Source organism: Myotis nattereri, assembly GCF_964212035.1.
Source record: "Myotis nattereri genome assembly, chromosome: 4".
Taxonomy (NCBI): domain Eukaryota; kingdom Metazoa; phylum Chordata; class Mammalia; order Chiroptera; family Vespertilionidae; genus Myotis; species Myotis nattereri.
The window spans coordinates 65216774-65239510 of record NC_138079.1 but is presented as its reverse complement, the minus strand read 5'-3'; the positions used below and the strand labels follow the sequence as shown (position 1 = coordinate 65239510).

Below are 22737 nucleotides of genomic sequence, written 5' to 3'. Positions count from 1 at the left end.
TACTACCACAAAATAAAATGTGGGTAAACTGTCCTGAAAATTACTTAAATAAATCCTGGGAAAGAGGATTATTGTTGTTATCAAATAATTAACTGTAAAAGAGATAGGAAACTTTCATTGCACTTCTTAGATAGTATTATGGGAGGAATTGTGCCCAAAATGATTTGTTGAAGTCCTATCCCCCTAGTACTTCAGAATGTGACCTTATTGTGAAATTGGGTTGTTGTAGATATAAGTAGTCAATTTAAGATGAGGTCATACTAGAGTAGGGTGGGCCCTTAATCCAATAGGACTGGTGTCCTTATAAAGAAGAAGGATATTTGGACACAGACTTGCATAGGGGAAAGATGATGTGCAGACGTGCAGGGAGAAGATGGCCATGTGGCAAGGAGGCAGCAAGTAGAGCGATGCATCTACAACAAGGAACACCAAGCAATAGCTGGCTGTCACTAGGAGCAAGGAGAGAGGCATGGGACAGACTCTCCCTCAGAGCTCTAGCAGAAACCAGCCATGCTGACACTTTGATTTTAGACTTCTAGCCTTTGGAGCTGGAAGAGAATAAATTTCTGTTGTTTTAAGTCAGTTGTGGTAACTTAGTACAGCAGCCTTAAGAAACCCTCACAGATAGGTGATAGATAGACAGACAGACAGACAGACAGACAACCTTTCAGGTTTCCTAAGTTTAGTTCTAGTCATAAAATGACAACCTAACAAACTAGCCAGTGAAATAGTCTAGTGGTCCCTAAGTTGTTGAATTAAACAATATGTATCTACTAGATGGAGCCACATAAAATTGCCATTTTGTAGGAAAAAAATAATTTAATAGAGGTCATTTTATGTGGCTCCTATAATAGATTGCATAAATAATTCAAGTTTTTTTGAAACCCCCTTTTCTCCTCAAGAGCAGATCCTTGGCTGGATTTGCTAGGAAAATACTGTTTTCCCTGCATCACTTTCCCTCTATAGATTCTTCAGCTTCATTCACTTCACTCAGATAAGAAAGTTACCATCTCCATGACCTATGTGGAATAAAACACTGGGGGCAATTGCCCTTTGAGGTTTTTTTTTTCCTCTCCCCTGCCCCCTCCCGTGCTCCTCTCCTCCTCCTTGAAGTTTTGCCTGCTATTTCTCTGTCTTCTCCATGCATGGTTTATTCTAGAAAACAATGCCGGGGATTCTATCTAATGCATGTTCAAAGCTGGGTTTCTCCAGGGGATTTTCTCTCCTTCCATTTGGCATAGCAGTGACTGTGTTTGACAACGTCTGCCTTGCAGCATCGCTCTGCAGCTCCATCTGACTCTTGGTTCCCGTCCACGTTCTCTTCCTGCCTGCCTTCTGAGGAAGATGTTTCCACAACAGAGGTGGAGAAGAGAATACAGTGAAGGCAAACAAGAGCTTTACTTTCCAATGAGAATGAGTCAGGAGCCTACCAAATGTCTCATCCAAAGTTTTTGACTTAAACCAGCACTCACTTGAGCATTCACAAGTCATTTCTGAATGTTTATTTTTCTATATTTTCATATATCTAGTCCCTTTAAAGGTTTCCTCAAATATGAGATGAAAAATAACCACTCACAAATTTTAATGACAATGCTTTTAACCTGCAGGAAAGGATACAACCAAGTCCAAAAACGTCTCATGTGTGATTCTGGATAAAGCATGCCAACTTAGTGAGATAAGAAGTAGATATTTAACAGAAAATTCTATTTCATAAAAAAATTAATATTCCTTAGTTCAAATAAATTTTATGATTATAAGAAATTGATTTAAGAGAAAATTCCAAACCTTGCTAATCAAAAGATTCCTCCACATTCTGGAATAACTTAAATCATTGCCTACACCAAACAGGAAATCCAGAATATAGAGTTGAGTAGTAGCAATTGCCATTAAATTACCAGCTTCAGCCCTGACCAGTCTGGCTCAGTGGATAGAGCGTATGCCTGCGGACTAAAGGGTCCCGGGTTTGATTCCGATCGGAGGCACATGCCTGGGTTGTGAGCTTGGTCCAACATGCAGGAGGTAGCCAATCAATGATTCCCTCTCATCACTGATGTTTCTATCTCTCTCTTCCTCTCCCTTCCTCTCTGAAATCTATAAAAATATTTTTAAAAATATTACCAACTTCAATTACGCTGTCATTGTTAGTTTGCTATGGCTTTAAATTCTCAGAGATTGTTTCCCAATATCATGCTACTTCTACTCGACTGAAAACCCTGTGCTATTATTCTCATCTTCATTATATGAGATTCTAAAATTTCCCTGTGCCAGACGATGCATAAACAGCTGGTGATACTAAGCTGTCTTTAGAAGAAAAAAAAAGTCCATTGCCCTAAAGCTAGCATTATTTGACTTCAAATTTATGATACATCTCAGTATACTTTATAACTGAGCTTCCAAAGTATATATATTTCACATATTTGTTGACATAAAATTTGAGAAAAGAAGAATGTGCTATAAAAGGAAATGTTGTCTTTTTGTGGTTTTTATAAGGAGAAACAACCTAAGGACAGAAAATGTATGTGGGGCATTAGAATGACAAATGCCCTCTAGGGCACGCGGTGTAGTAGTTACATCCTACTGGCATTTGTATTTTGAACTTTCACCTGCATTTCTCACTCACTGGAGATGAGCCTAAGTAACTTTTGCCTCCTCAGCTCTCCTACAGGTATAGAGCAAAAAGAAGAAACCCCCAAACAAACGTTCTTAGATGAGCCAGTTCAGTCCCAGAGACATTAGCCTTTGTCCAGGTGTAACTCACTGAAGCAAACCCAACATCTGAAATCTAGGCCTATATGTATATCTAAAATCATGACTGATACACAGAGCAAGGTTCCCCTGCCAGCTCCACATGCTTTTCCTTTCCACCCTCCTCCTCCCCACATCCAATCTGAGATCCAGCTGCTTTCAGAGCCACAAGCAGCATCAGACAACAACATTCATCTGGTTGCACCCTCATAATTGAAATTCAAATGAGTTAACTGCAACAAAGTGGCTCTTTGCCCTTGGAATCAGGGCGTTTGGCTTCTTCAGGTAACAGATCCCTTAGTGATGCTAGTATATATAACGAAATAAACTTACTGTTTTCTTTAACACTTTGAGAGCATAAGGCTTCTGAGTCCCCTTCTGTTTGCATCTGTACACAATGGATGTAGCACCCCTTGAGGGGGAAAGAGACAAAAAGAAAACGTTATGCTCTGGACATGCAATAAAGGGGAAACCTTGAAAATACAAATCTCTTGCAGTTACCCTCATAGTTGACAGCTGTTTGTAAGTTCTACTATAGAACCCGCCCAACTGTTGAGAGTATTTTTTTCTCTTGCAACTGAATATAGTTGGCTCCAAAAAAGTCCGAGGTTTTTCTGGTCTGCTCTTTTCCTTTGCCCCATCCCTACACAAGTAGCAACATGTTTACAGCTGTTGCAGTCAGTGGCTCTGGAATAAACTAGGCCTTCAGGTGAGAATGGCTTGTTGGGTGCATATCCACTCAACTTGAGAACCCCTGAGCTTTCCTAAAAGTATGAGTCTGGAGTACAGGAAGGCATGGTGGCTTCAGTGAGAGGATTTAAGTTCAGCCCTTGGCTCTCAGGGTCAGGACAGTCTCCACTACTTGGCAAGGGAGCTGGGGATCTCTGAGAATTTACACCACTTGGTGCCCTGGCATTCTCCTAGAGCCAGTGTTAGTCCTACAGAGATCCTGGCTCCTTTGTGTTGGTAAATACTGCTACTACTCATTTCACATGCCCTAACAAAAAGAGTTCTGTGAAATGTTCAAGAGAAAATACTATTTAAAATGGTGAGAGATATATGGGGGGAAAAGCTTGAAGGAGCCCAGCCAGTGTAGCTCAGTGGTTGAGCGTCAACCTAAGAACCAAGAGGTCACTGTTTGATACCCAGTCAGTGCACATGCCCGGGTTGCTGGCTCAGTCCCCAGTGGGGGTTGTCCAGGAAACAGCTGACCAGTTATTCTCTCTCATCATTGATGTTTCTATCTTTCTCTCCCTCTCCCTTCCTCTCTGAAATCAATAAAAAATATATTTTTAAAAAAAGGTTTAAGGAGTACAGAATGTTTTTTGGGGTTTTTTTTTGTTGTTGTTTTTTTATCTATAAAAGAAAATGGTAAGAAGGGGCTCAATACCTAACTTCATGTATGTGCCAGGTTATTGACAGAATACTAAAAAGCAGGACAGTGTGATCCTGATGCTCCCTCTCCACACAGGAGAGCAAGAGAACAAGACAGATACAAAGAGACTCACTGACAAGCAGGTTTAAATCTCAACTTAGGAAGGAGAACTTCAGATAAATCTTAAAATAAGGTCAGTTGAAGTAAATCTGTCAGATTTTGAAGATTAAGCTGAAGGACCTCTTACGATATATACAGTCCTGCGGTTTTGAAATTTTAAGCAGAACAGAAGTATACAAGTCAAACAGATGCCTACACACTACACATTTTAAATAGAGTCAGGAGGAGTCAGGAATTGGTATTGTAAATGTTAATAGATTTAAAAATTTCAACATTTAAGATATAACATATACATAAAGAAATAAACTTTTCTAGAAATGGAATAAATGAGGGTAAATATATAATTCGTTGTATTTTTAATTGCTCTAGAAGACAACTATCTAAAGCCAAAATATTAACAATGCATTGTGTTTACAGCACATGTAATAGTAAAATGCATGACAACAATAGCATAAAGAATGGGTGAAAGATAAAAAAATAAAATAAAATAAAGAATAAAGAATGGGGGAAAGAAATAGGAGAGCAAGAGAACAAGACAGATACAAGTATTGTCCTTATACTATATTTTAAGTAGTATAATATTATTTCAGTAGTATGATATTATTTATTTTTAATTAAGAGATTAAAAATAAGCTAATAATGTGGTGGATTTTAATTAACTCATACTAATAATTACATTAAGTTTAAACCTTATGAACACATCAATTAAAAAATTGTACCCCCTGCTTTTTTTTTTTCATTTTCATTTGAAAAGAAAAAAAAAAGATGGCTAGATTAGATTGAAAAATCAAGACCAAACTATAGGCTGTGTATAGGAAACCATGTGGAATCTAATGAACAAAATAAACTGATGAACAAAACAGAACCAGAGTCCTGGATACATGGAACAGACTTACAGCCGTCAGAGGGGAGGGACAGGGGAGACTGGATGAAAGAAGGTGAAGGGATTAGCCAAAGAACATGTATGCATAACCCATGGACACAGAAAACAGTGTGGTGATGGCCAGAGGGAAGTGGGGGACAGGAGAGATGGAGACATCTGTAATAGTGTCAACAATAAAAATAAAGTTTAAATAAAGAAAGAAATAGAAAGGCACAAACAGGTTAAAAATAAAATGATAGGAAAGAGATACCATGCAAACACTATGAAAATAAATCAGGAATAGCCATACTAATATTAGGTTAACTAGACTTCAGAACAGAGATAGAGATATTACTTAATTATCCAAGATGACATAACAACTATAATTGTGTATACACCCAACAATAGCACTTCAAACTTCATGAAGCAAACACTGATAGAACCAAAAGGAGAAATAAAATAATCCACTATATAGTTGGAGACTTCAAAGCACACTGTTAACAATCAATAAAAAGAAAAAAGTAGACAAATTGTCACTAAAGATGCAGAAGACACGAACAGCACTTTCGACTAAATTAACCTAATTGGCAATTTGAGAGAATTCCACATAAAAACAGCAGAATACACATTCTGTTCAAAGTTAGAGGATTCACATACTTGATTCCCAGATTTACTATAAAGCTACAGTAATCAAAGGAGTGGTATTGAAGGAATAATAAAAATGGAGACAAATGGAACAGAAAGGAAGAATACAGAAATCATCTTACACATATATATGACCCATTCGTTTCTGACAAAGGTGGAAAGGTAATTTAGTGAAGAAAGGACAGTCCTTCCAACTATTCATAATGCTGGAACAACTAGACATATACCCATATGCAAAAAAAATCTTTACATTCACCTCATACTATACAAAAAGTACTTAAAACGGATCACAAATATAAATGTAAAACCTAGAACTCTAAAACTTTTTTTAAAAACAAAGGATAAAATTGTGTAGCCTTAAATATGTAATGCTGTCTTATAAAGAACAAAAGTACAGTGCATGAAAGAATAAATAGGTCTTTATTTAAAATAAGAATACTTTTATTTGAAAGTCACAGGCAGGGAGAAAAATATATACAAATCACATGCCTAACAAAGGATTTGTATTTAGAATTATAAAAATTCTTGAAACCCAATAATAAGAAAACAAACAATGCATTTAAAATATGGGCAAAATACGTAAACATATACTTCACCAAAGAAAATATCTGGATGAAAAATAAGCACAAGGAAAGATGCTCAGGATCATTAGTCACGAGGGAGATGCAAATTAAAACCATAATAAGATACAACTATACTATACTTATTTGACACCTTATAAAAAGAGAGACAATATCATGGGCTGGCAAGGATGCAGAAACAATGAAACTCTCATACATGGCTGGTGGAAGTGCAAAATGATAGGGCCACTTTGGAAAACAGCTTGGCAGTTTTTGGAGGGTGGGTGGGAAGAGATCAACCAATGACCTTGTATGCATATATGCATAACCTGTGAACACAGGTTATGTGGTGAGGGTGGGTGAGGGGGGAATGGGAGCAGGCTGGAAAAGGCTAATGGGGGAAGAATGAGGACCTATGTAAAACTTTCAACAATAAAGATTAAAAAAAAAGAATATTATATGATCCATCCATCTCACTCCCAGGTATTTACCCAAGTGAGATGAAAGCTATGTTCACTCACAAACTTGAACATGAATCTTTATAGCAGCTTATTAGTAATCACCCATAACTGCAAACAACTCTAATATCCCTCAACTGAGAAATGATTGACAATCTGTGATATAGTGAAAAACTACCCAGAAATAAAAAGAAATGAATGAGTGTACACATAACAGCTTGGGTGATTCTCTAAATTAATACCCTAAGTGAAAGAAGCTATGTTCAAAAGGCTATAGGCTGTATGACTCTTCACATTACTTATCAATAATTTCAGTATACAAGCTGTTATCTTAGCAAAGCTTTAAGAAAACTTTTTCAACAAAATATACCCTTGATTCATCGACCTCAGGACACAAGTATGTTAGAATTAACTTTTTATTTTTTGTACATGAGGAATCTATTAAGAAAGTCCCATTTTATTTTGCTAAGTAATGGACTTATTAATGTTACAGATCTTTTAATTTTTTCCAACTTTATCTATAATAAAAAAAGTGTAATATGCTAATTAGACCGGACAGCTGAACAACCTTCTGGACATCATTCCGGACATCCTTCGGATGAAGCCACAGTGGCGGGGGCCAAGGCAGGGGCAGTTAGGGGCGATTAGACAGGCAGGCAAGTGGTTAGTGGTGATCAGGCAGGCAGAGGCAGTTAGGGGCGATCAGGCAGGCAAATGAGCGGTTAGGGGTGATCAGGCAGGCAGGCAGAGTTGTTACGGGTGATTAGACAAGTAGGCAGAGTGGCTAGGGGTGATCAGGCAGGCAGGTGAGTGGTTAGGGGAGATCAGGCAGGCAGGCAGGCCAGTGGTTAGGAGCCAGTGGTCCCAGATTGCAAGAGGGATGTCCAACTGCTGGTTTAGGCCTGATCCCGCAGCAGTCAGACATCCCCCGAGGGGTCCCAGATTGGAGAGGGTGCAGGCTGGGCTGAGAGACACCCCCACTCCTCCGTGCACAATTTTGTGCACTGGGCCTCTAGTTGCAATATAATTAACATACAACATTGTGAAAGTTTAAGGTATACAAGGTAATGACTTGATATATGAATACTGTAAAATGATTACCACAATAATAATAATGTTAATTAACATCTATCACCTCACATAGTTAAAATTTTAGAAAAAACTTTTTAAAGGGTGGAAGTATTAAGTTAAAAAAATCAGATAGCCCTAGCCAGTTTGGATCAGTGGACAGAGTGTTGGTCTGCAGACCAAAGGATCCCAGGTTTGACTCGGATTAAAAGCACGTACCTTGGTTGCAGACTCCTCCCCAGTTGGGCCTGAGCCCTGATAAGGATGCATGCAGGAGGCAACCAATTGATTTGTCTCACATTGATGTTTCTCTCTGTCTTTCCCTCTTTTCTACTCTCCCTAAAAATCAATGGAAAAATATCCTCGGGTGAGGATTAACAACAACAAAAAGAATAGAAGAGCTCATATAAATTTATGTAAAATAATATTTCAGTATTTTTTCCAAACTATAGTTTACATTCTTTGCTAAAATTAAATGATTATCATAATGTGTATAAATGTAATTTCAGAAATATATAAATTTTATATAAATTTAGTATGTTTATATAAAAACTAGAGGCCCAATGCACAAATTCGTGCACAGGTGGGGTCTTTCAGTCTGGCCAGCAATCGGGGCTGTCTTACCCAGTCCCAGTCTCACCCAGTTCCAGTCGGGGGGAGGGAACCACAGGAGGTTGGCCGGCTGGAGGAGGTTGGCTGGCTGTGGGAGGTTGGCTGTGGGAGTGCACTGACCACCCGGCTGGCCGGGAGAGGGACAGCAGGAGGTTGGCCAGCTTGGGGCAGCTCCTGCATTGAGTGTCTGCCCCCTGGTGGTCAGTGTGTGTCATAGCTACTGTCTGGTCACCTGCTTGTCCAGTTGTCTGCTCGTAATGGTCACTTAGGCTTTTATATAGAGAGATAAAAATTATTATGCACAGTAACAGTTCATTTTTAACAGAAATAACATTTTGTTATAATGCTGTATTCTTGCTTCAAAATAGATGACATAAAGATAGAATAAACAAAATTTCCTGAGATCCAAAGGAAGAAAGGAGATCAGAGATTGGAGGATATTATAGTCAGAGTTATTCAACTGAAAAAAATATGCTTCACTACTCATGTCTCTTCATTTTTAACATACTCTTTAACAAAAAGGCCAAAAAATATAGAAAGTAGAAATTTTTCTGCTATCATTTGATGAGAAAGAAAATCAATACTCCTTGGGAATCAGAACCTGACTTCTACTTTCAAATTGTTTTTGTTTAACAGAAATCTTGGAAAAATCATTTTTTAGCTCTAGTCTTGTCTAGTATGGTTATTTTTTAAAAAGTTAAAGGCAGCAGGCTCTAAATGTTTCATGTCAGAGAGTGAAGAAAAAGTAGTCAAACCTACTTTATCATGTGTACATGATAACCGTAATGTGATGTATATGCTATTTTATATGTGTACTAGAGGCCCAGTGCACAAAATTCATGCATGGGTAGGGTCCCTAACGGCTGCTGGCTGCCAGATGGGGTCTCCTTTCGCACGGTTGGCCAGTCGGCCCCACCCCCTGGTCGAACTCCCGGTCAAGGGGACAATCTGCATATTAGGCTTTTATTATATAGGATATTATATGTACACACATTATAGCCCCTGTTAAGCTATTAAGAAGCACTTGATGTTGATACCTGGCCAAACTTATGGATGTATGGAAAAAGCTCCATATATATTTATTTGCCTAGAGACATTTCAAGTATAGAGTCCTTTGCTACCCATTTAGGACTACTTGGTACAAAAAAAGTGGGGGGGGGGGAGGTTTAACCTACAGTTTATCTTTACATGTTCCTCCCACTCAACATTTAAAGAACAACTTTAAAAATTTGCTTCATCTCTTTTATAAAACATGTTTTTTCCTTTTTTCTTTTTTTTTTTAATCTAAAATATGTTTTATTGATTTTTTTACAGAGAGGAGGGGAGAAGGATAGAGAGCTAGAAACATCGATGAGAGAGAAACATCGATCAGCTGCCTCCTGCACACTCCCCACTGGGGATGTGCCCGCAACCAAGGTACATGCCCTTGACCAGAATCCAACCTGGGACCCTTGAATCTACAGGCCGATGCTCTATCCACTGAGCCAAACCAGTCAGGGCTGTTTTTTCTTTTCTTTTTTCATAATCTCACTCCTTTATTCTCCCCTTTGCTCTCCTTCTTTGTCTTAAGGAGAGATTGGTTCAATTTTATTTTTTCTTGCAAAAGAAATCCAAGCATATTGACCTATAACTGTCTACCCACCAGCTGAGAGATAGATATCTGAATGCATTCAAAGGGCCAGGTAGAGATCAATTCTGATTTGAAATGGAAGCAGGAAGGCAGAAGTCTGAACTCACATAGCTGTTTTAGGGAATCAGAATGAGATTGCACAATGTGAAGACAATTTAGCATCATGGGCATTCTCCCAGTAAGGGAGATTATAAATCAGAGAATGATTTTATTGGGAGACCAAACCTAATGGGACATTGGTGGTTGTTTAGGCTGAAGCAATAGAGGCTTGGATTCCCTTCCCATCAAACCTACAACTTGCTCTTTGGAAATGCAAGAGAACTTCAGATACAGAATCTCTTAAAAGACTGAAGTCTTGGAGGCACTGCTGACTACTGTTTCTTTGCTCCCTCTGTATTTCTGCAATGACATGCTTCATAGCCATGTAAAACTATCTTTGCTGAGGCTATCAAGGCAGTATGTTATTGAAGAGTTTCACTCTTTTTTTAATGGGAGGGGTCTTGAACCCAAAGAATCTTGTTGTCATTTTCTAATGTTGTAGGTGCTTGGTTAAAGAATATAGTTACTATATATCAAAATATTAATCATTTTTAAACATAATAATGCATTTAGTTTGTTTGTTTTTGCATTTGATGTTTAATGTTTTTATTTTCAATGTGTGTATGTGCTTGCAGGAAAGAGCCTCCTAATGCTCATTATGAAAAGGTTTAAAAGCAAAGCTGTGATTTATAAGAACTGTCAGTCACCTGTTGAAAAGATAATGTGTGCAATTCTACATATCATTATATTGCTTCTACATGATTGACTTGCTATTGTTTAACAAGCCTACTCTTTTCATTGATTTTTTAATTAGATGAATTATTAAGGAAGACTGGTTATAACCTCACAGTTGTTTCTTCTTGGGGGTGAAAGTGAGTCATATTCGGGAACAGGAGCCTGAACAAGTCGGTCTCTACGTGTTTACTGTCAGCACACACGTTGCCCCATCCCAATGACAGGTTTCCATTGTTCCATCCTCCAGCTCTGTCAGCCGGTAACTCCTCAATGCTCTTCAATACTGGTTTCAAAATGTTCTTTGGTCACCAAAGACAAAAGAAATTGGAACCGTAAGCCAATAAAGAACTGGAGGAAAACTGCTGAGATGACTTAATTACTGATTTGGCATTTTCAATCTACAACTTGAAGAATGAATGGCTAACCTTTAGAATTTAAGAAGTTGTTATTAGACCTGGAGGTTTTCCAAGGAAGTTCAATATTACAGTCTTAAAGTAAATCTCAAAAATATCATGTTGAGGAATGATACTGAACTCCAGATTTTAAGAAGCATTCCAGCCCAAGGTTTTAATAAGTTTGGGTTCAGACTCTGTCCATAACTACCCTCCCCTTCTCTGGGCCATTTATTTGCCCGCACGGGTGCGGGCAAGCACCCTATTTCAGTATCAGGAATATATAAATATGGCATATCCTCCTACTTGGAGTTGCTTCATTTATTTTAAAAACGTCTTTATTTGTTTGGCCAGTGTGGTTCAGTGGTTGAGCATTGACCCATGACCCAGGAAGTCACAGTTCGATCCCTGGTCAGGGCACATGCCTGGACTGCAGGCTCAATCCTCAGTGGAGGGATGTGCAGGAGGCAGTTGATCCATGATTCTCTCTCATCACTGATGTTTCTATCTCTCTCTCCCACTTCCTTCCTCTCTGAAATCAATAAAAATGAATATATTTTTTAATGTCTTTATTTTACTCTCAGTTTTGAGACATATTTTTACTAGACATAGAATTCTGGCTGACAGTTTTTTTGCACAACTTTAAAGGTATTATTCTAGTGTGTCTGACCTCCATTTTTTTCTGATGAGGTATTAGTTATTCATATCATTGTATCCTGTATATCTCATGTCTTATTCGGTTGCTTTAAAGATGTTTTCTTTCTCTTCAGTTTCTGTCTTTTGACTACATACTGATGTTTTGTTTTCTTTTAAATTATTATGATTGCTGCTCAATGAGCTTCTTGGATCTGCAATATTCTTTACCAAATTTTGGAAATGTTTGCCTATTATCTCTTTAAAAATTTTTTTCGGTTTAGTTCTTTCTTTCCTCTCCCTCTGGAACACACATTATATGTAGAGTAGCCTACTTGGTATTTTCCCACAAGTTTTTGAGGTTTTGTTCATTTTTACCAGTTTTTGTCTCTCTATTCTTCAAGTTAGGTAATTTCTATTGATTTATCTTCAAGTTCACTGACCTTTTCTTCTGCAGCCTCCAATCCAGTCTTAAGCTTATGAATTTTTAATTTCATGTAAGTACTTTTCAGTTCTAAAATTTCCATTAGGTTCTTTTTTATAGTTCCTATTTCTGTGCTGAGATGCCCCATATGTTTACTCACTATGGCCATATTTTGCTTCATGTTCTTGAATAAATTTACCATATTTGTTTCACACTCTTCATCTGTTCATTCCAACATCTGGGTTATCTCCAAGTCAATTTTATTGACTGCTGTCTTTTTCTCCCTTGATTAAGGGTCCAATTTCTTGCTTCTTTGAATGTCTGGTACCTTTTTTTTTTATTGTGTGATCAAAATTGTAAAATGATACACACTAGGGAGTTTGGATTATATTATCTTCTTTCAAAGAGAGTTGACCTTTAGTGGCAGGCAGTTAAATTGTTGACCAATCTATTTGATCCTGTTCAGTTTGGTTTTATTTGTTGTTACAGCAGATCTAACTGAGTTATGTTCTTGGTCCTATGTCATGGTCCTTCTCTAAGGTATGCTCTTCACCCTTAAGTGATCTTTTTGACATCTCAACTAAATATCTGAGATGCTCAGTGAAGTCTCTCAATCCTTGGCCATAGATCCAGGATCTTCCAACAGTATATATGCCTATCTCCCCTCTGATATATTTGTTAGCTCACAGCTCCTTCCCAGCTGCTCTTGCCTAGCTTCATAAAGTCCCATACCTGTCCCAGTTAGAAAGCCAAGGTGAATGTGGTACTGACCTTGTGTTTCCCTTCTCTCAGGAATCACAGCCCTATACTGCCAATTGTTCAGTTACAAAAGACAGCTGCCTCCTGCAGTATGTCCAAGGCATGTACGGAAGAAGGTCAAGTACCGTTCCTGCCATTCCATCACTGGCAGAGCAGCACCTCCCTTACAGTCTTAGTTTTCATCACCTTACTGAGTTTGAATCAGACATTAATCTTGCAAAAGAGAAAAACAATATGTTTATGTTTTATGCATTTATCAATAGTACATTACAAATGTTGAAAATATTTGTGATTGCAGGGGATTAGCAAATGATAAATCTACAAGAGCTGAATTAAGAAAGCCCCCTTTGGCATTCCAGGCCGCTTTAAAAACACCAACAGCTTTTGTTATTGTGTCTGGAGAAGAAAGGAATTGTGAGGCGAGAGATATCATTTTATTATTTCAAAAGACTATGCCCAAGAATTTTTCCTGTTGAATAGATGATCAGACAGACATATTTTAGAACAAAATAACTAACTCATTTTAGATCACAGGCCTTGAGACTACCCCCACAGCTGTTTCTAAAGGATTCATGTGGCTGAGAGCTGTACCAGATGGCTGATACAGTCAAGGAGGAGATTTCATCTTCCCAGATGAGATGTAGTCTTATCACTGGCATTCAGCGACATTTAGCATTTAATATTATGAAACCGAAAGGGTTAGAAATCAGTATGATCACTCCTTCAGCAAGAGGCTTAGCAGAGAGACCAGGCTGGTAGCTTACAGAGCACACAGATACGTTTTGTTTGGCCTGCACAGGGTTATTTAAAATGTTGGATGTGCTGCCAACATTTAAATATTGAGACATTTTATTAAAAATTTCATATTTCCATCATCTCTTGAATCTGGCAACACTAATTTTTAATTCGCATCCAGCAGCAGTTGGCACAACACAAATAGCAACTGTCTTTTAGAGAGGGCCTGTGGTCCCTTCCCAGCTCTACCCATTCACACACCTCCCATCTCCTGCGGCATACACAGGTGCCTCCCCTGCTCTAATGAGTACTTAGGAAGTGGGGACAGCTGCTCACCAAAGCAGAGAAATGTCTTAAAGGCTCCCTTCCAGAGAGGTAGGTGGGATTATCACTTGTAGAAATTCTTCCACTTCTCTGCTTTTAAATTCAGTTTAGTGGTTAAAAGAGCATGATTATTATTCCATTTCACTGTATCAAAGATGCCATCAATGTGAAGAGGCATCATTATGCTATGATCCCTGAAAGAAAGAACCTGCCCCCATTTAACAACCACATCCCATGAACTGAAGGATGCATTCTGATTGCAGAGATGTTAAAAATGTGGAAGATTTTGCATTTTAGTATCAATTAAAATATAAATAGTACCACACATTAATAGGATGCTTTGTCAGTTACAAATCAATTTAAATCTCTTCCTAATTCCCATCCCTACTGCCACAGTCTCTTAAATAGGCCTAATCTCACTCCCCTTCAGTCCTCCTCCATTCTACTAGTAGAACCATATTTCTAGAGTAGAAATCTGACCGTGTGTCTCCCCATGGTCACTATCCCCATGAGAGTGAATGGGTTCAGATCCCTTAGCTTTTCATGTGAGACCGTTTACCATTTTTGCGCCCCCCCCCCTTTTTTTTGCCTCACCTCCTCAGGCCCTCCCTCTTATACATAGCAACACCAAATTCATTCAGTCTTTGAGCATCCTGCCCTTTTTGTTTAAATCACCGCCTCCAATTTTCTGGTTAACAAGATTTTAGTCATTCTTTAAATTCAGCTTGGTCATCACTTCTTATTGGCTACCTCCCATGGCACACATACCACATCCTTTTCATTCCTTCCTGGAGTCATTTGAAGCTAACTTGGTCCACATCTGTACCTAATACCTGCTTTGTGGTTTATTCACATGCATGCCTGTTTAGACCAGAGCTAATGCCATTGAGATTATGGCATCTCATAAGTTGATTTCACCCTTTACAGGTGCATTTTGCCTACAAAATGTCTAGACAATTTTTGTAATTAGATGTCAACATTAAAAACAGAGACACCTCACATTTTAAGAACACTAAAGCCAGAAACATTGGATTAGCATTCCTGGATACCACAACCAGCTAAGTCTATGGCAAACGCTGCCCCATCAAGATATGATGTATTTTCTACAGTGTGTCAGAAAACCCATCAGCCCCCTTGGTCTTTAATGTCTTTTCACTCACTTATACTGCAGGCATGGCCTCTGTAAGCATCAGAGTCTGCAGATTTTTAGACAGACTGTGGACTCCTTGAATTAAGATCCTATTGATCTATGTCCCCTGTTGCCTAGCACAGAGCCTGACATATATAGTTGGAGTTCAAGAAATATTTTATAATTGAATAATCTGCTATGATCATCACAACAGTCCAGCAAAGAGGCAAGGTACATTATATGATTCATCGTTGATAATCTATAGTTTGGGAAGGTAATGTCTTGTTCAAAAAGATAACTCATAGGAGGCAGAGCTGAGATGGAAATCTCTGTTCCATGTTTTAGGATTTCTCATTAAGACACATAGTCTTTCATCGCTGTTTATCTGGAAACATCATGAAACCTTAATACTTTCTCAATTGATGAATTAATCTTCTAGATCCCCACCATTACAGAACTCATCACACACTGCTTTGTATTATATCATTACATGTATGTGTCTTCCTAATGTGACTTAATAATGAAAACCTGTGATCAGCTAGTGCTCTTCATATAATAGACCTGCAATATCAATTTAAAGAATTTTTAAAAATTGAATGAATAACTCTCTATTCTTTATTATTTCTATCATAATAATGCCTTAAATCTTGTATGAAAGAACAGAAGGAAAAAAGGGATGAAGGGAAAACTGGAGAGGCAGAGGCAGAGGAAAGGAAGGGAGGAAGGATGCAAGGAAAGAAGAAAGAAAAAGGAAAATATTGTGATAAAAGAAGAAAAATAAAAATGCAGGTACTTCCACCTAGTTACTATTTTCCATCCTTATCAACAGTATCTGTCATAATAAAACCGATAAATTCAAACTGTTTCTAATTCATTTAGGATTTCAAGTGTGACCTATATTATTGTCATACTAGAGGCCTGGTGCACGAAATTTGTGCACTTGGGGGGAGGGGGTTGTCCCTCAGCCCGGCCTGTGGCCTCTTGCAGTCTGGGAGCCCTTGGGGGATGTCTGACTGACAGCCTAGGCCCATCAGTTGGACATCCTTAGCACCGCTGCTGCGCTCACCAGCCATAAGCCCAGCTTCTGGCTGAGTGGCGCTCTTCCTGTGGGAGCACACTGACCACCAGGGGCCAGCTCCTGTGTTGAGCATCTGCCTCCTGGTGGTCAGTGCACATCATAGCTACTGGTCGTTCCACCGCTTGGATCTGCATATTAGCCTTTTATCATATAGGATTTATTTTCAGATATTTGTATTTGTTTCCACTAACAGCACAGCCACTTCTCTCTCTAATAGTACCATATGTTTCTTTCATTAATGCCAGATTGTTTGAGTCAATCTTATCATTAGAAGTGATGCTGCTCTTCTGGACAGTGATGTCTGAATTAAATTTTTTTCTGACTGAGAGCAGAACTTGGCATTTCCAGTTTGTTGGTCCTGCCCCCTAAACATAATAATGTCTTCTTACCCTTTCCCCTTAGATAATCAAGTTCAGGTGGAAATAAAATAACTGTTATTCACAGTTATTTAAGGCAATCAACCCAATAGAGTCTTATACTCCGTACACAGTATTCAATAAACCTTGCTTACTCATCCCAGAGAACAGGAACCATATTTGGGGTTTTGCTATCTGACAACTTCTAGGCCTGGCACAGGGATACTGCCCAGCAATGTTGGTGATAGGAGTTATGAACTCACTCCTGACCACAGGCAAATCATTTGATCTCCTTGACCCTCAAAGTGCCTATGCCTCTCATGCTCATTGTAAGGATCACATAAGTTCAAATGCTTTATAGACTCCAAATCACTTAGAAATATATAAGTTTGTGTTATAAAACTTATTGGTTAATGCACCGATTTTTTAAAAGTTTAATTAATAAATAGTGTAAAACACCTCCTAAAGACCAAGCCTGAAACAATGAGTACTGCTTATTTCCCTATGAAGACCCAAATTCTTTCTTAAAACTATAGGCTTTACCATGATTTCACACTAACTGTGGACTTTGGAGAGTTAGCAATAATAAAGCCCTTGAAAGAAGAGCCCATTAAATAGATCTGCCTGAGCACACCGGATGACTTGAAACTACCTTGAACTGCTTCATCTCACTCTGCAATGTAACTCTTAAGTGTTATGTCCATTTTCTGGCATGTCCACATCCCTGCATCAGTCGGCCTCCAGTTTCACAGGCCTCCCTAGCGTCTGGGTAGAAATTCTCCCAGCATATTAGCTTATCAACTGCATTAATAGGCATTTATTCCTGGTTGCTGATCTCAGAGTTTATAAAGAGGGAAGCCTGAGGTCTCCTCACTTCTGAGCTCTTGTATCATTTTGGCAGAATTTCCTATCCTGTGGTGAGTAGTTGTTGTTTTTTTCTTTTTAAATGTCTCATCAGCAATTTCCTTACATTCTGCTTTTGAGTCAAAGGCAAAGGAAACAAACTTAAACCAGTTAAAAATTTCAAAATACATTCCTGAATATTCTTGATTCTCAAACCACAAAACATGTCAGGATGCAATTACAAAAACAATTCCATTTTTACTGTGTAGGAAAAATGTCTTCACTTTTTGTTCTAATCTTGGTTCTCACTCAGCCTTCCAAGGAACATTTAAATACCTATGAAACATTAGAATAATCCTATTTCTATCCCTGAAAATGTAATATCAATTAAAATTATAGATTCCCCTTTCCCATGATTTATCAATGCCACTAAAGGATCATGATACACTACAGGCTCCAATCTCTTTTTTCTTGTAATAATATAACTATAATGTAGTCCTAAGGAAACTGCCTTTTTTTTTTTTTAATATATTTTATTGATTTTTTACAGAGAGGAAGGGAGAGAGATAGAGAGTTAGAAACATCGATGAGAGAGAAACATCGATCAGCTGCCTCCTGCACATCCCCCACTGGGGAAGTGCCTGCAACCCAGGTACATGCCCTTGACCGGAATCGAACCTGGGACCTTTCAGTCCGCAGGCCGACGCTCTATCCGCTGAGCCAAACCGGCTTTGGCGGAAACTGCCTTTTAAAATAAGTAATTTAAACAAAGAATAAAGCTCTCCAGTTGAACATGGCGCCATATATGACTGTATAAGAGCCTTCTCTGTGCATCTTCATTCTCCTACCTCAGCATCCACGTAGAGCTAAGGGTCTAGCCCTCAGAGCTGGAGGAAGAGCTGGACTCATCTTCTATCAGAGGCTCTGAGTTCAAAGAAAAAGCCAAATCGGCGTCCTAATCTTCAAAGGAAAAGTGAAGGGGGAGGAGGTTACAACTCAATGTGTGTTTCCAAATGTCAGGTGGGGTCCCCTGCGAAAATGTCTGTGGGGTGGGGCTAAATGGTTGAGGCCATTAAGTGGGACAGTGGTGATCACAAAGAGCCCCGACCTGAAACTGGAAAAGGCTGGTCACGGAAAAGAAACTGGGCGGATGCTTTGTCTTCCCTAGGGAGCTGGTCATAGCTCCTGCCTCATCCCTATGACGTGGGAATGGCCAAGGGAGGTTGGGAAAAGGATTCAGAGCATTGGGCCACACACCAGGGTGTTGGTGTGATTAGAAATCATTGGAGGTCCCTTGGGAGAATGCCACACTTCTCCTTATTATTGGTAATGTTTGATTAGGACCATGAAATAATTTGAGTTAGCCTAAAATGCAATCTTTAATGGCTAAAATGTAGTGGTCTATTCTGCTGCCTACATTAATTAGAAATGACATCTAATTATTGCCTAATGAGCCAAACAAAACGGTAAGCTTTTTGGAGCCCTCTCTAACTTTAAGCCCAGGAGAAAGCAGTAAAGCATGTGTAACTTGCTTACGTAGACAAAAAGGATTCTGGCTATGGCATTGCAGTCATTCAGGTGGCAATCCAAATTATTTAGCAGAAGAGGCTGCCACTGGCTGCAGACTGGAAAAGACTGAAAATGAGCCTTTTCAACAAAGTATACTAGAATTTGTCTAAACACTGCCAAACAGAAAATCATTTTTTCCAAGCTAATATTTATTTAGGTCTTCCTCTGCACTTGGGGGCAAAGAATTAGTGAGTTTGAGAATTACAGGAAAAGAGATAAAAATGAGGTTTAGACTTTCTTTATATGTCAAAAATGGAGATCACCATCCTCAAAAACCGACGTTTTCATGAGGATTACGTGAGGTATCTTCTGAGAAAGGCCCAGCACAATGCCAAGCACAGAAATAGAGCTAAATTAATTTTAATTTCCTTCTTTTTCCCTTTATTGTATCTGATGACAGAATCCCTACTGAAGACTAACCTAGTCAGATAGAAAAACACTCTTTAATACATGGGTGTCTCTGTTCTGTTCGCCACCCACAATGTTAATATTTCAAATTAATCTGAACAAATCAATAGTCATTAAATTGCACAAGGCAAGTAGTATGTTACATTAAAGTAGCTCACTATTTCTCTCCCTAATCAACTGAAAAGCTAATGCTAGCAAAAGTTTCTGATTATATGTGCAAGCAGTGACCTTTCCCTTCCTTACCAATTTTGAGGAAATAAAACCTTTCAATTAACAAGGGTTTTTTTCTTAAAGAACTCTGTCCAAAAGGTCACCCAATTGCATTTCAAATAAAGTATGGAATAATTTCCCAGCAGATCCAGCAATAAACAAGATAAAATGTTTATCAGGAAACAAAGGGTCTTAAACAGAAATCACCGTATGGAGCTATGTATGTTATCCATTTGTCATATCATTCAGTACTGTCTTCTCATATTTTTGACATAAATATCTTTTTTATATCAAATCCATTTCAGAAATTACACTTTGTCATCTAAATTGATATTACCTCATCAAAATATCAAGATTGAGAAGCCTCATTCAGTTGTGTGTAGTTGTTTCTGGTTCATTGTAAACACACTGATACATCACAGATTAGTAAATGTCAACTTTCCTCATCTTATATTGTTAATTCTGAAGATGGAAATAGTAATGTAAGCATATTATCAAAATACTTAGTTGACTATTTTAATGGTTTTCAATCATAGTCAGAACAGAAATGAAACAAAGTTATATTAGAATATATCATTATAGTATTCATAAGAACTAATTAATTAATCATTAGCTTCTGTAAATTTTTATCTACAGCTTTGAAAGTTATCAAAATACAAAAACCTTCTGAAAAATGATGAGATGTTTATCCCTTTTCTGAATTAAAAGCACTATTAAATTTATTGGTCAATAATAAAGCAATTTTTTGAAATGTAAAATGTGTATTATGGGGCAAATGAGCAATAATATATATTTATCAGAAGAATGTAAAGCGATTTACATTCTTGTAATTATATTGAAGGAGGGCAATAGTTTCTAATTATTAATAGGCTTCACTATTATAAAATTGGATTATTGTATACTATTTACTAATAAATAGATTTGCAGATTCATGATTACAAAAGTGTTGAAATCATATTAAAAGAAGACTTTCCATTATATGGATCAAATATTAACTGTATTTGGGACAAAGATTGTGAAGTTGAGTCTTCATGAGTAGTCAGGACAGGGAGGTAGGGGACTCTCCATGGAGAGTACATGGGGAGAGAGCCAGGCACAGGGGACCATGGAGGGTCTCTGTTTCCCTACCCTGTCCCCTCACTCACAGGCCTCTGAGGGGCCTGTGCTCTGGTCTCATCTTCATCTCTCCTGCCTCTGTGCTATGTGCCCACTCTCTGCCCCTGAAGCACATTTCTCACCCTCTTCATCTGTCTAAGTCCTGCCTGTGCTCTCAAGACATGCTGGGGTCCAACCCCAGCGGGTCCAGGGGTCCCCAAAGGTGTGGACGGAGTTGGCGAAGAAGGAAGGACACGGAGATAGTGTTCAGTTGATCAGCAGCCTAGCCAGGATCTCTAGCCAGGATCTCCAGCCAAGTTCTGGTCTGGATCTCCAGCAAAGTTCTGGTTAGGATCTCCAGCCAGGTTCAGTGTCCATGTTTTCTTGCTAGGTTCTCCAGCCAGGTTCTGTAGCCATGTTCCCTCGCTAGGTTCTCCAGCCAGGTTCTGTCCAGGTTCTCCAGCCAGGTTCAGTCACCAGGTTCTAGTCAGGTTCACTTGCCAATTTCTGTAGTCAGGTTCAGTCCAGGATCTTTTGCCATGTTCTCTCCAGCGAAGTTCTTCTGTCTCTAGGTTCTGTGTAGGTTCTGTCTTCTTGGTTCTGTCTTCTTAGTTCTGTTCTGTTACATCTGTATTTATACCAGTTGATTCCAATCCTATCAATCTCTATTCCAAAGGTTAGGGCGTTTCTTATCTCCATTCCAGGGAGTAAAGATTATGTAGCTTAAGCATGATTGTTCATAGTTAAAGTGATTAATTACCCGCCTGGCACTTAGTTAAGAGGTTATATTCCCTCCCTAACTTCAGGGGAAAATCCCTACCTGGGGAAACAACCTTTCTCAGAGACCTTGGTTAAAACACATAGTGCCAAGAAGGTGAGCAAACATATTAAGAACAGTATGCCATATATGCCAGGTCCCTTGAAACAGCAAGCATGGACCGGCTCCCAGCAAAGACACATCTCGAGCCATATGAAAAGGTGAAATACTGCCATTTGCAAAAACACAGATGGACCTTGAGAACATTATGCTAAGCCAAATAAGTCAATCAGAAAAAGCTAAGAACAATATGAGTTCACTCATATGTGGGACATAAAACTGAAACTCACAGACAATGGTTAGTGAGGTTGGCCTGTGTATGCCGATGGCCCACCAATCCCCCCAGTTCCGATGGTAAATGTGGAGATACTGTGACCAAATCCACACTCCTGAGATACAATCAGGGCATAGCACCCTGCTTTAAAGTCTTATGAGCTTCACCTAACTTGTCCAGTCTTATGAGCTTCACTTAACTTGTCCAACATGCTGACAATTAAAGGGAGAGATTGTGTGCCAGTTGTCACTGGGGGGAGGGGACAGGTCTCCATAAGGAATTATCCCAAGAGTCCCCCCAGACGCCTCACCTTCCAGGACCTGTGGGACGACGACACTGTTCAGCGCCCAATTCTACTCTTGGCTAGGATGTGGGAACTAAGGCCTGTGCTTTCATATGGTCCCTTTTCAGTGCTTACTCCCAGTCACCCTGCTGCGTGTTGTGATTTGCTCTATAGGCCACCTCACATGCCTGGAGGTGGGCAGGAATAAAAAGAGACAGACAGAGAAATGGGGAGGTCTCTGCCTTCTCCAGAAACTCAAGAACTTGCTGAGGGAGAAACTAGAACTTCCTGCCAGTTTCCACTGTATTTGAGGCATTTATAGAGTATGGCATATTTAACCAGCTCACCAAAGCCTTCAGCTCCTCTGAGGTTTGCTTGCCTCAGCTCCCCCTCAGATCAGAAACAGACTCACAGATACAGAACATTTTGATGGCTGCCAGATGGGAGGGGAATTGGGGGGATGGGTAAAAAAGGTGAGGGGGTACAAATTGGCTGTTACAGAATAGTCATGGGGACGTGAAATACAGCAGAGGGAACATAGTATTCTAGTAACTATGTA

The 22737-nt window shown here is 39.0% G+C and overlaps 1 protein-coding gene across 2 annotated transcripts in view; it reads right to left on the bottom strand.

Moving 5' to 3' along the window:
- Positions 1-22737, bottom strand: part of CAMK4 (calcium/calmodulin dependent protein kinase IV) — a 146457-nt gene that overhangs the window by 68699 nt on the left and 55021 nt on the right. For both annotated transcript variants that reach the window (XM_081090178.1, XM_081090177.1), the window contains one exon: positions 3079-3157. In XM_081090178.1, the coding sequence (XP_080946304.1) occupies positions 3079-3157 (79 nt within the window). The remainder of the gene's footprint in view (positions 1-3078; positions 3158-22737) is intronic.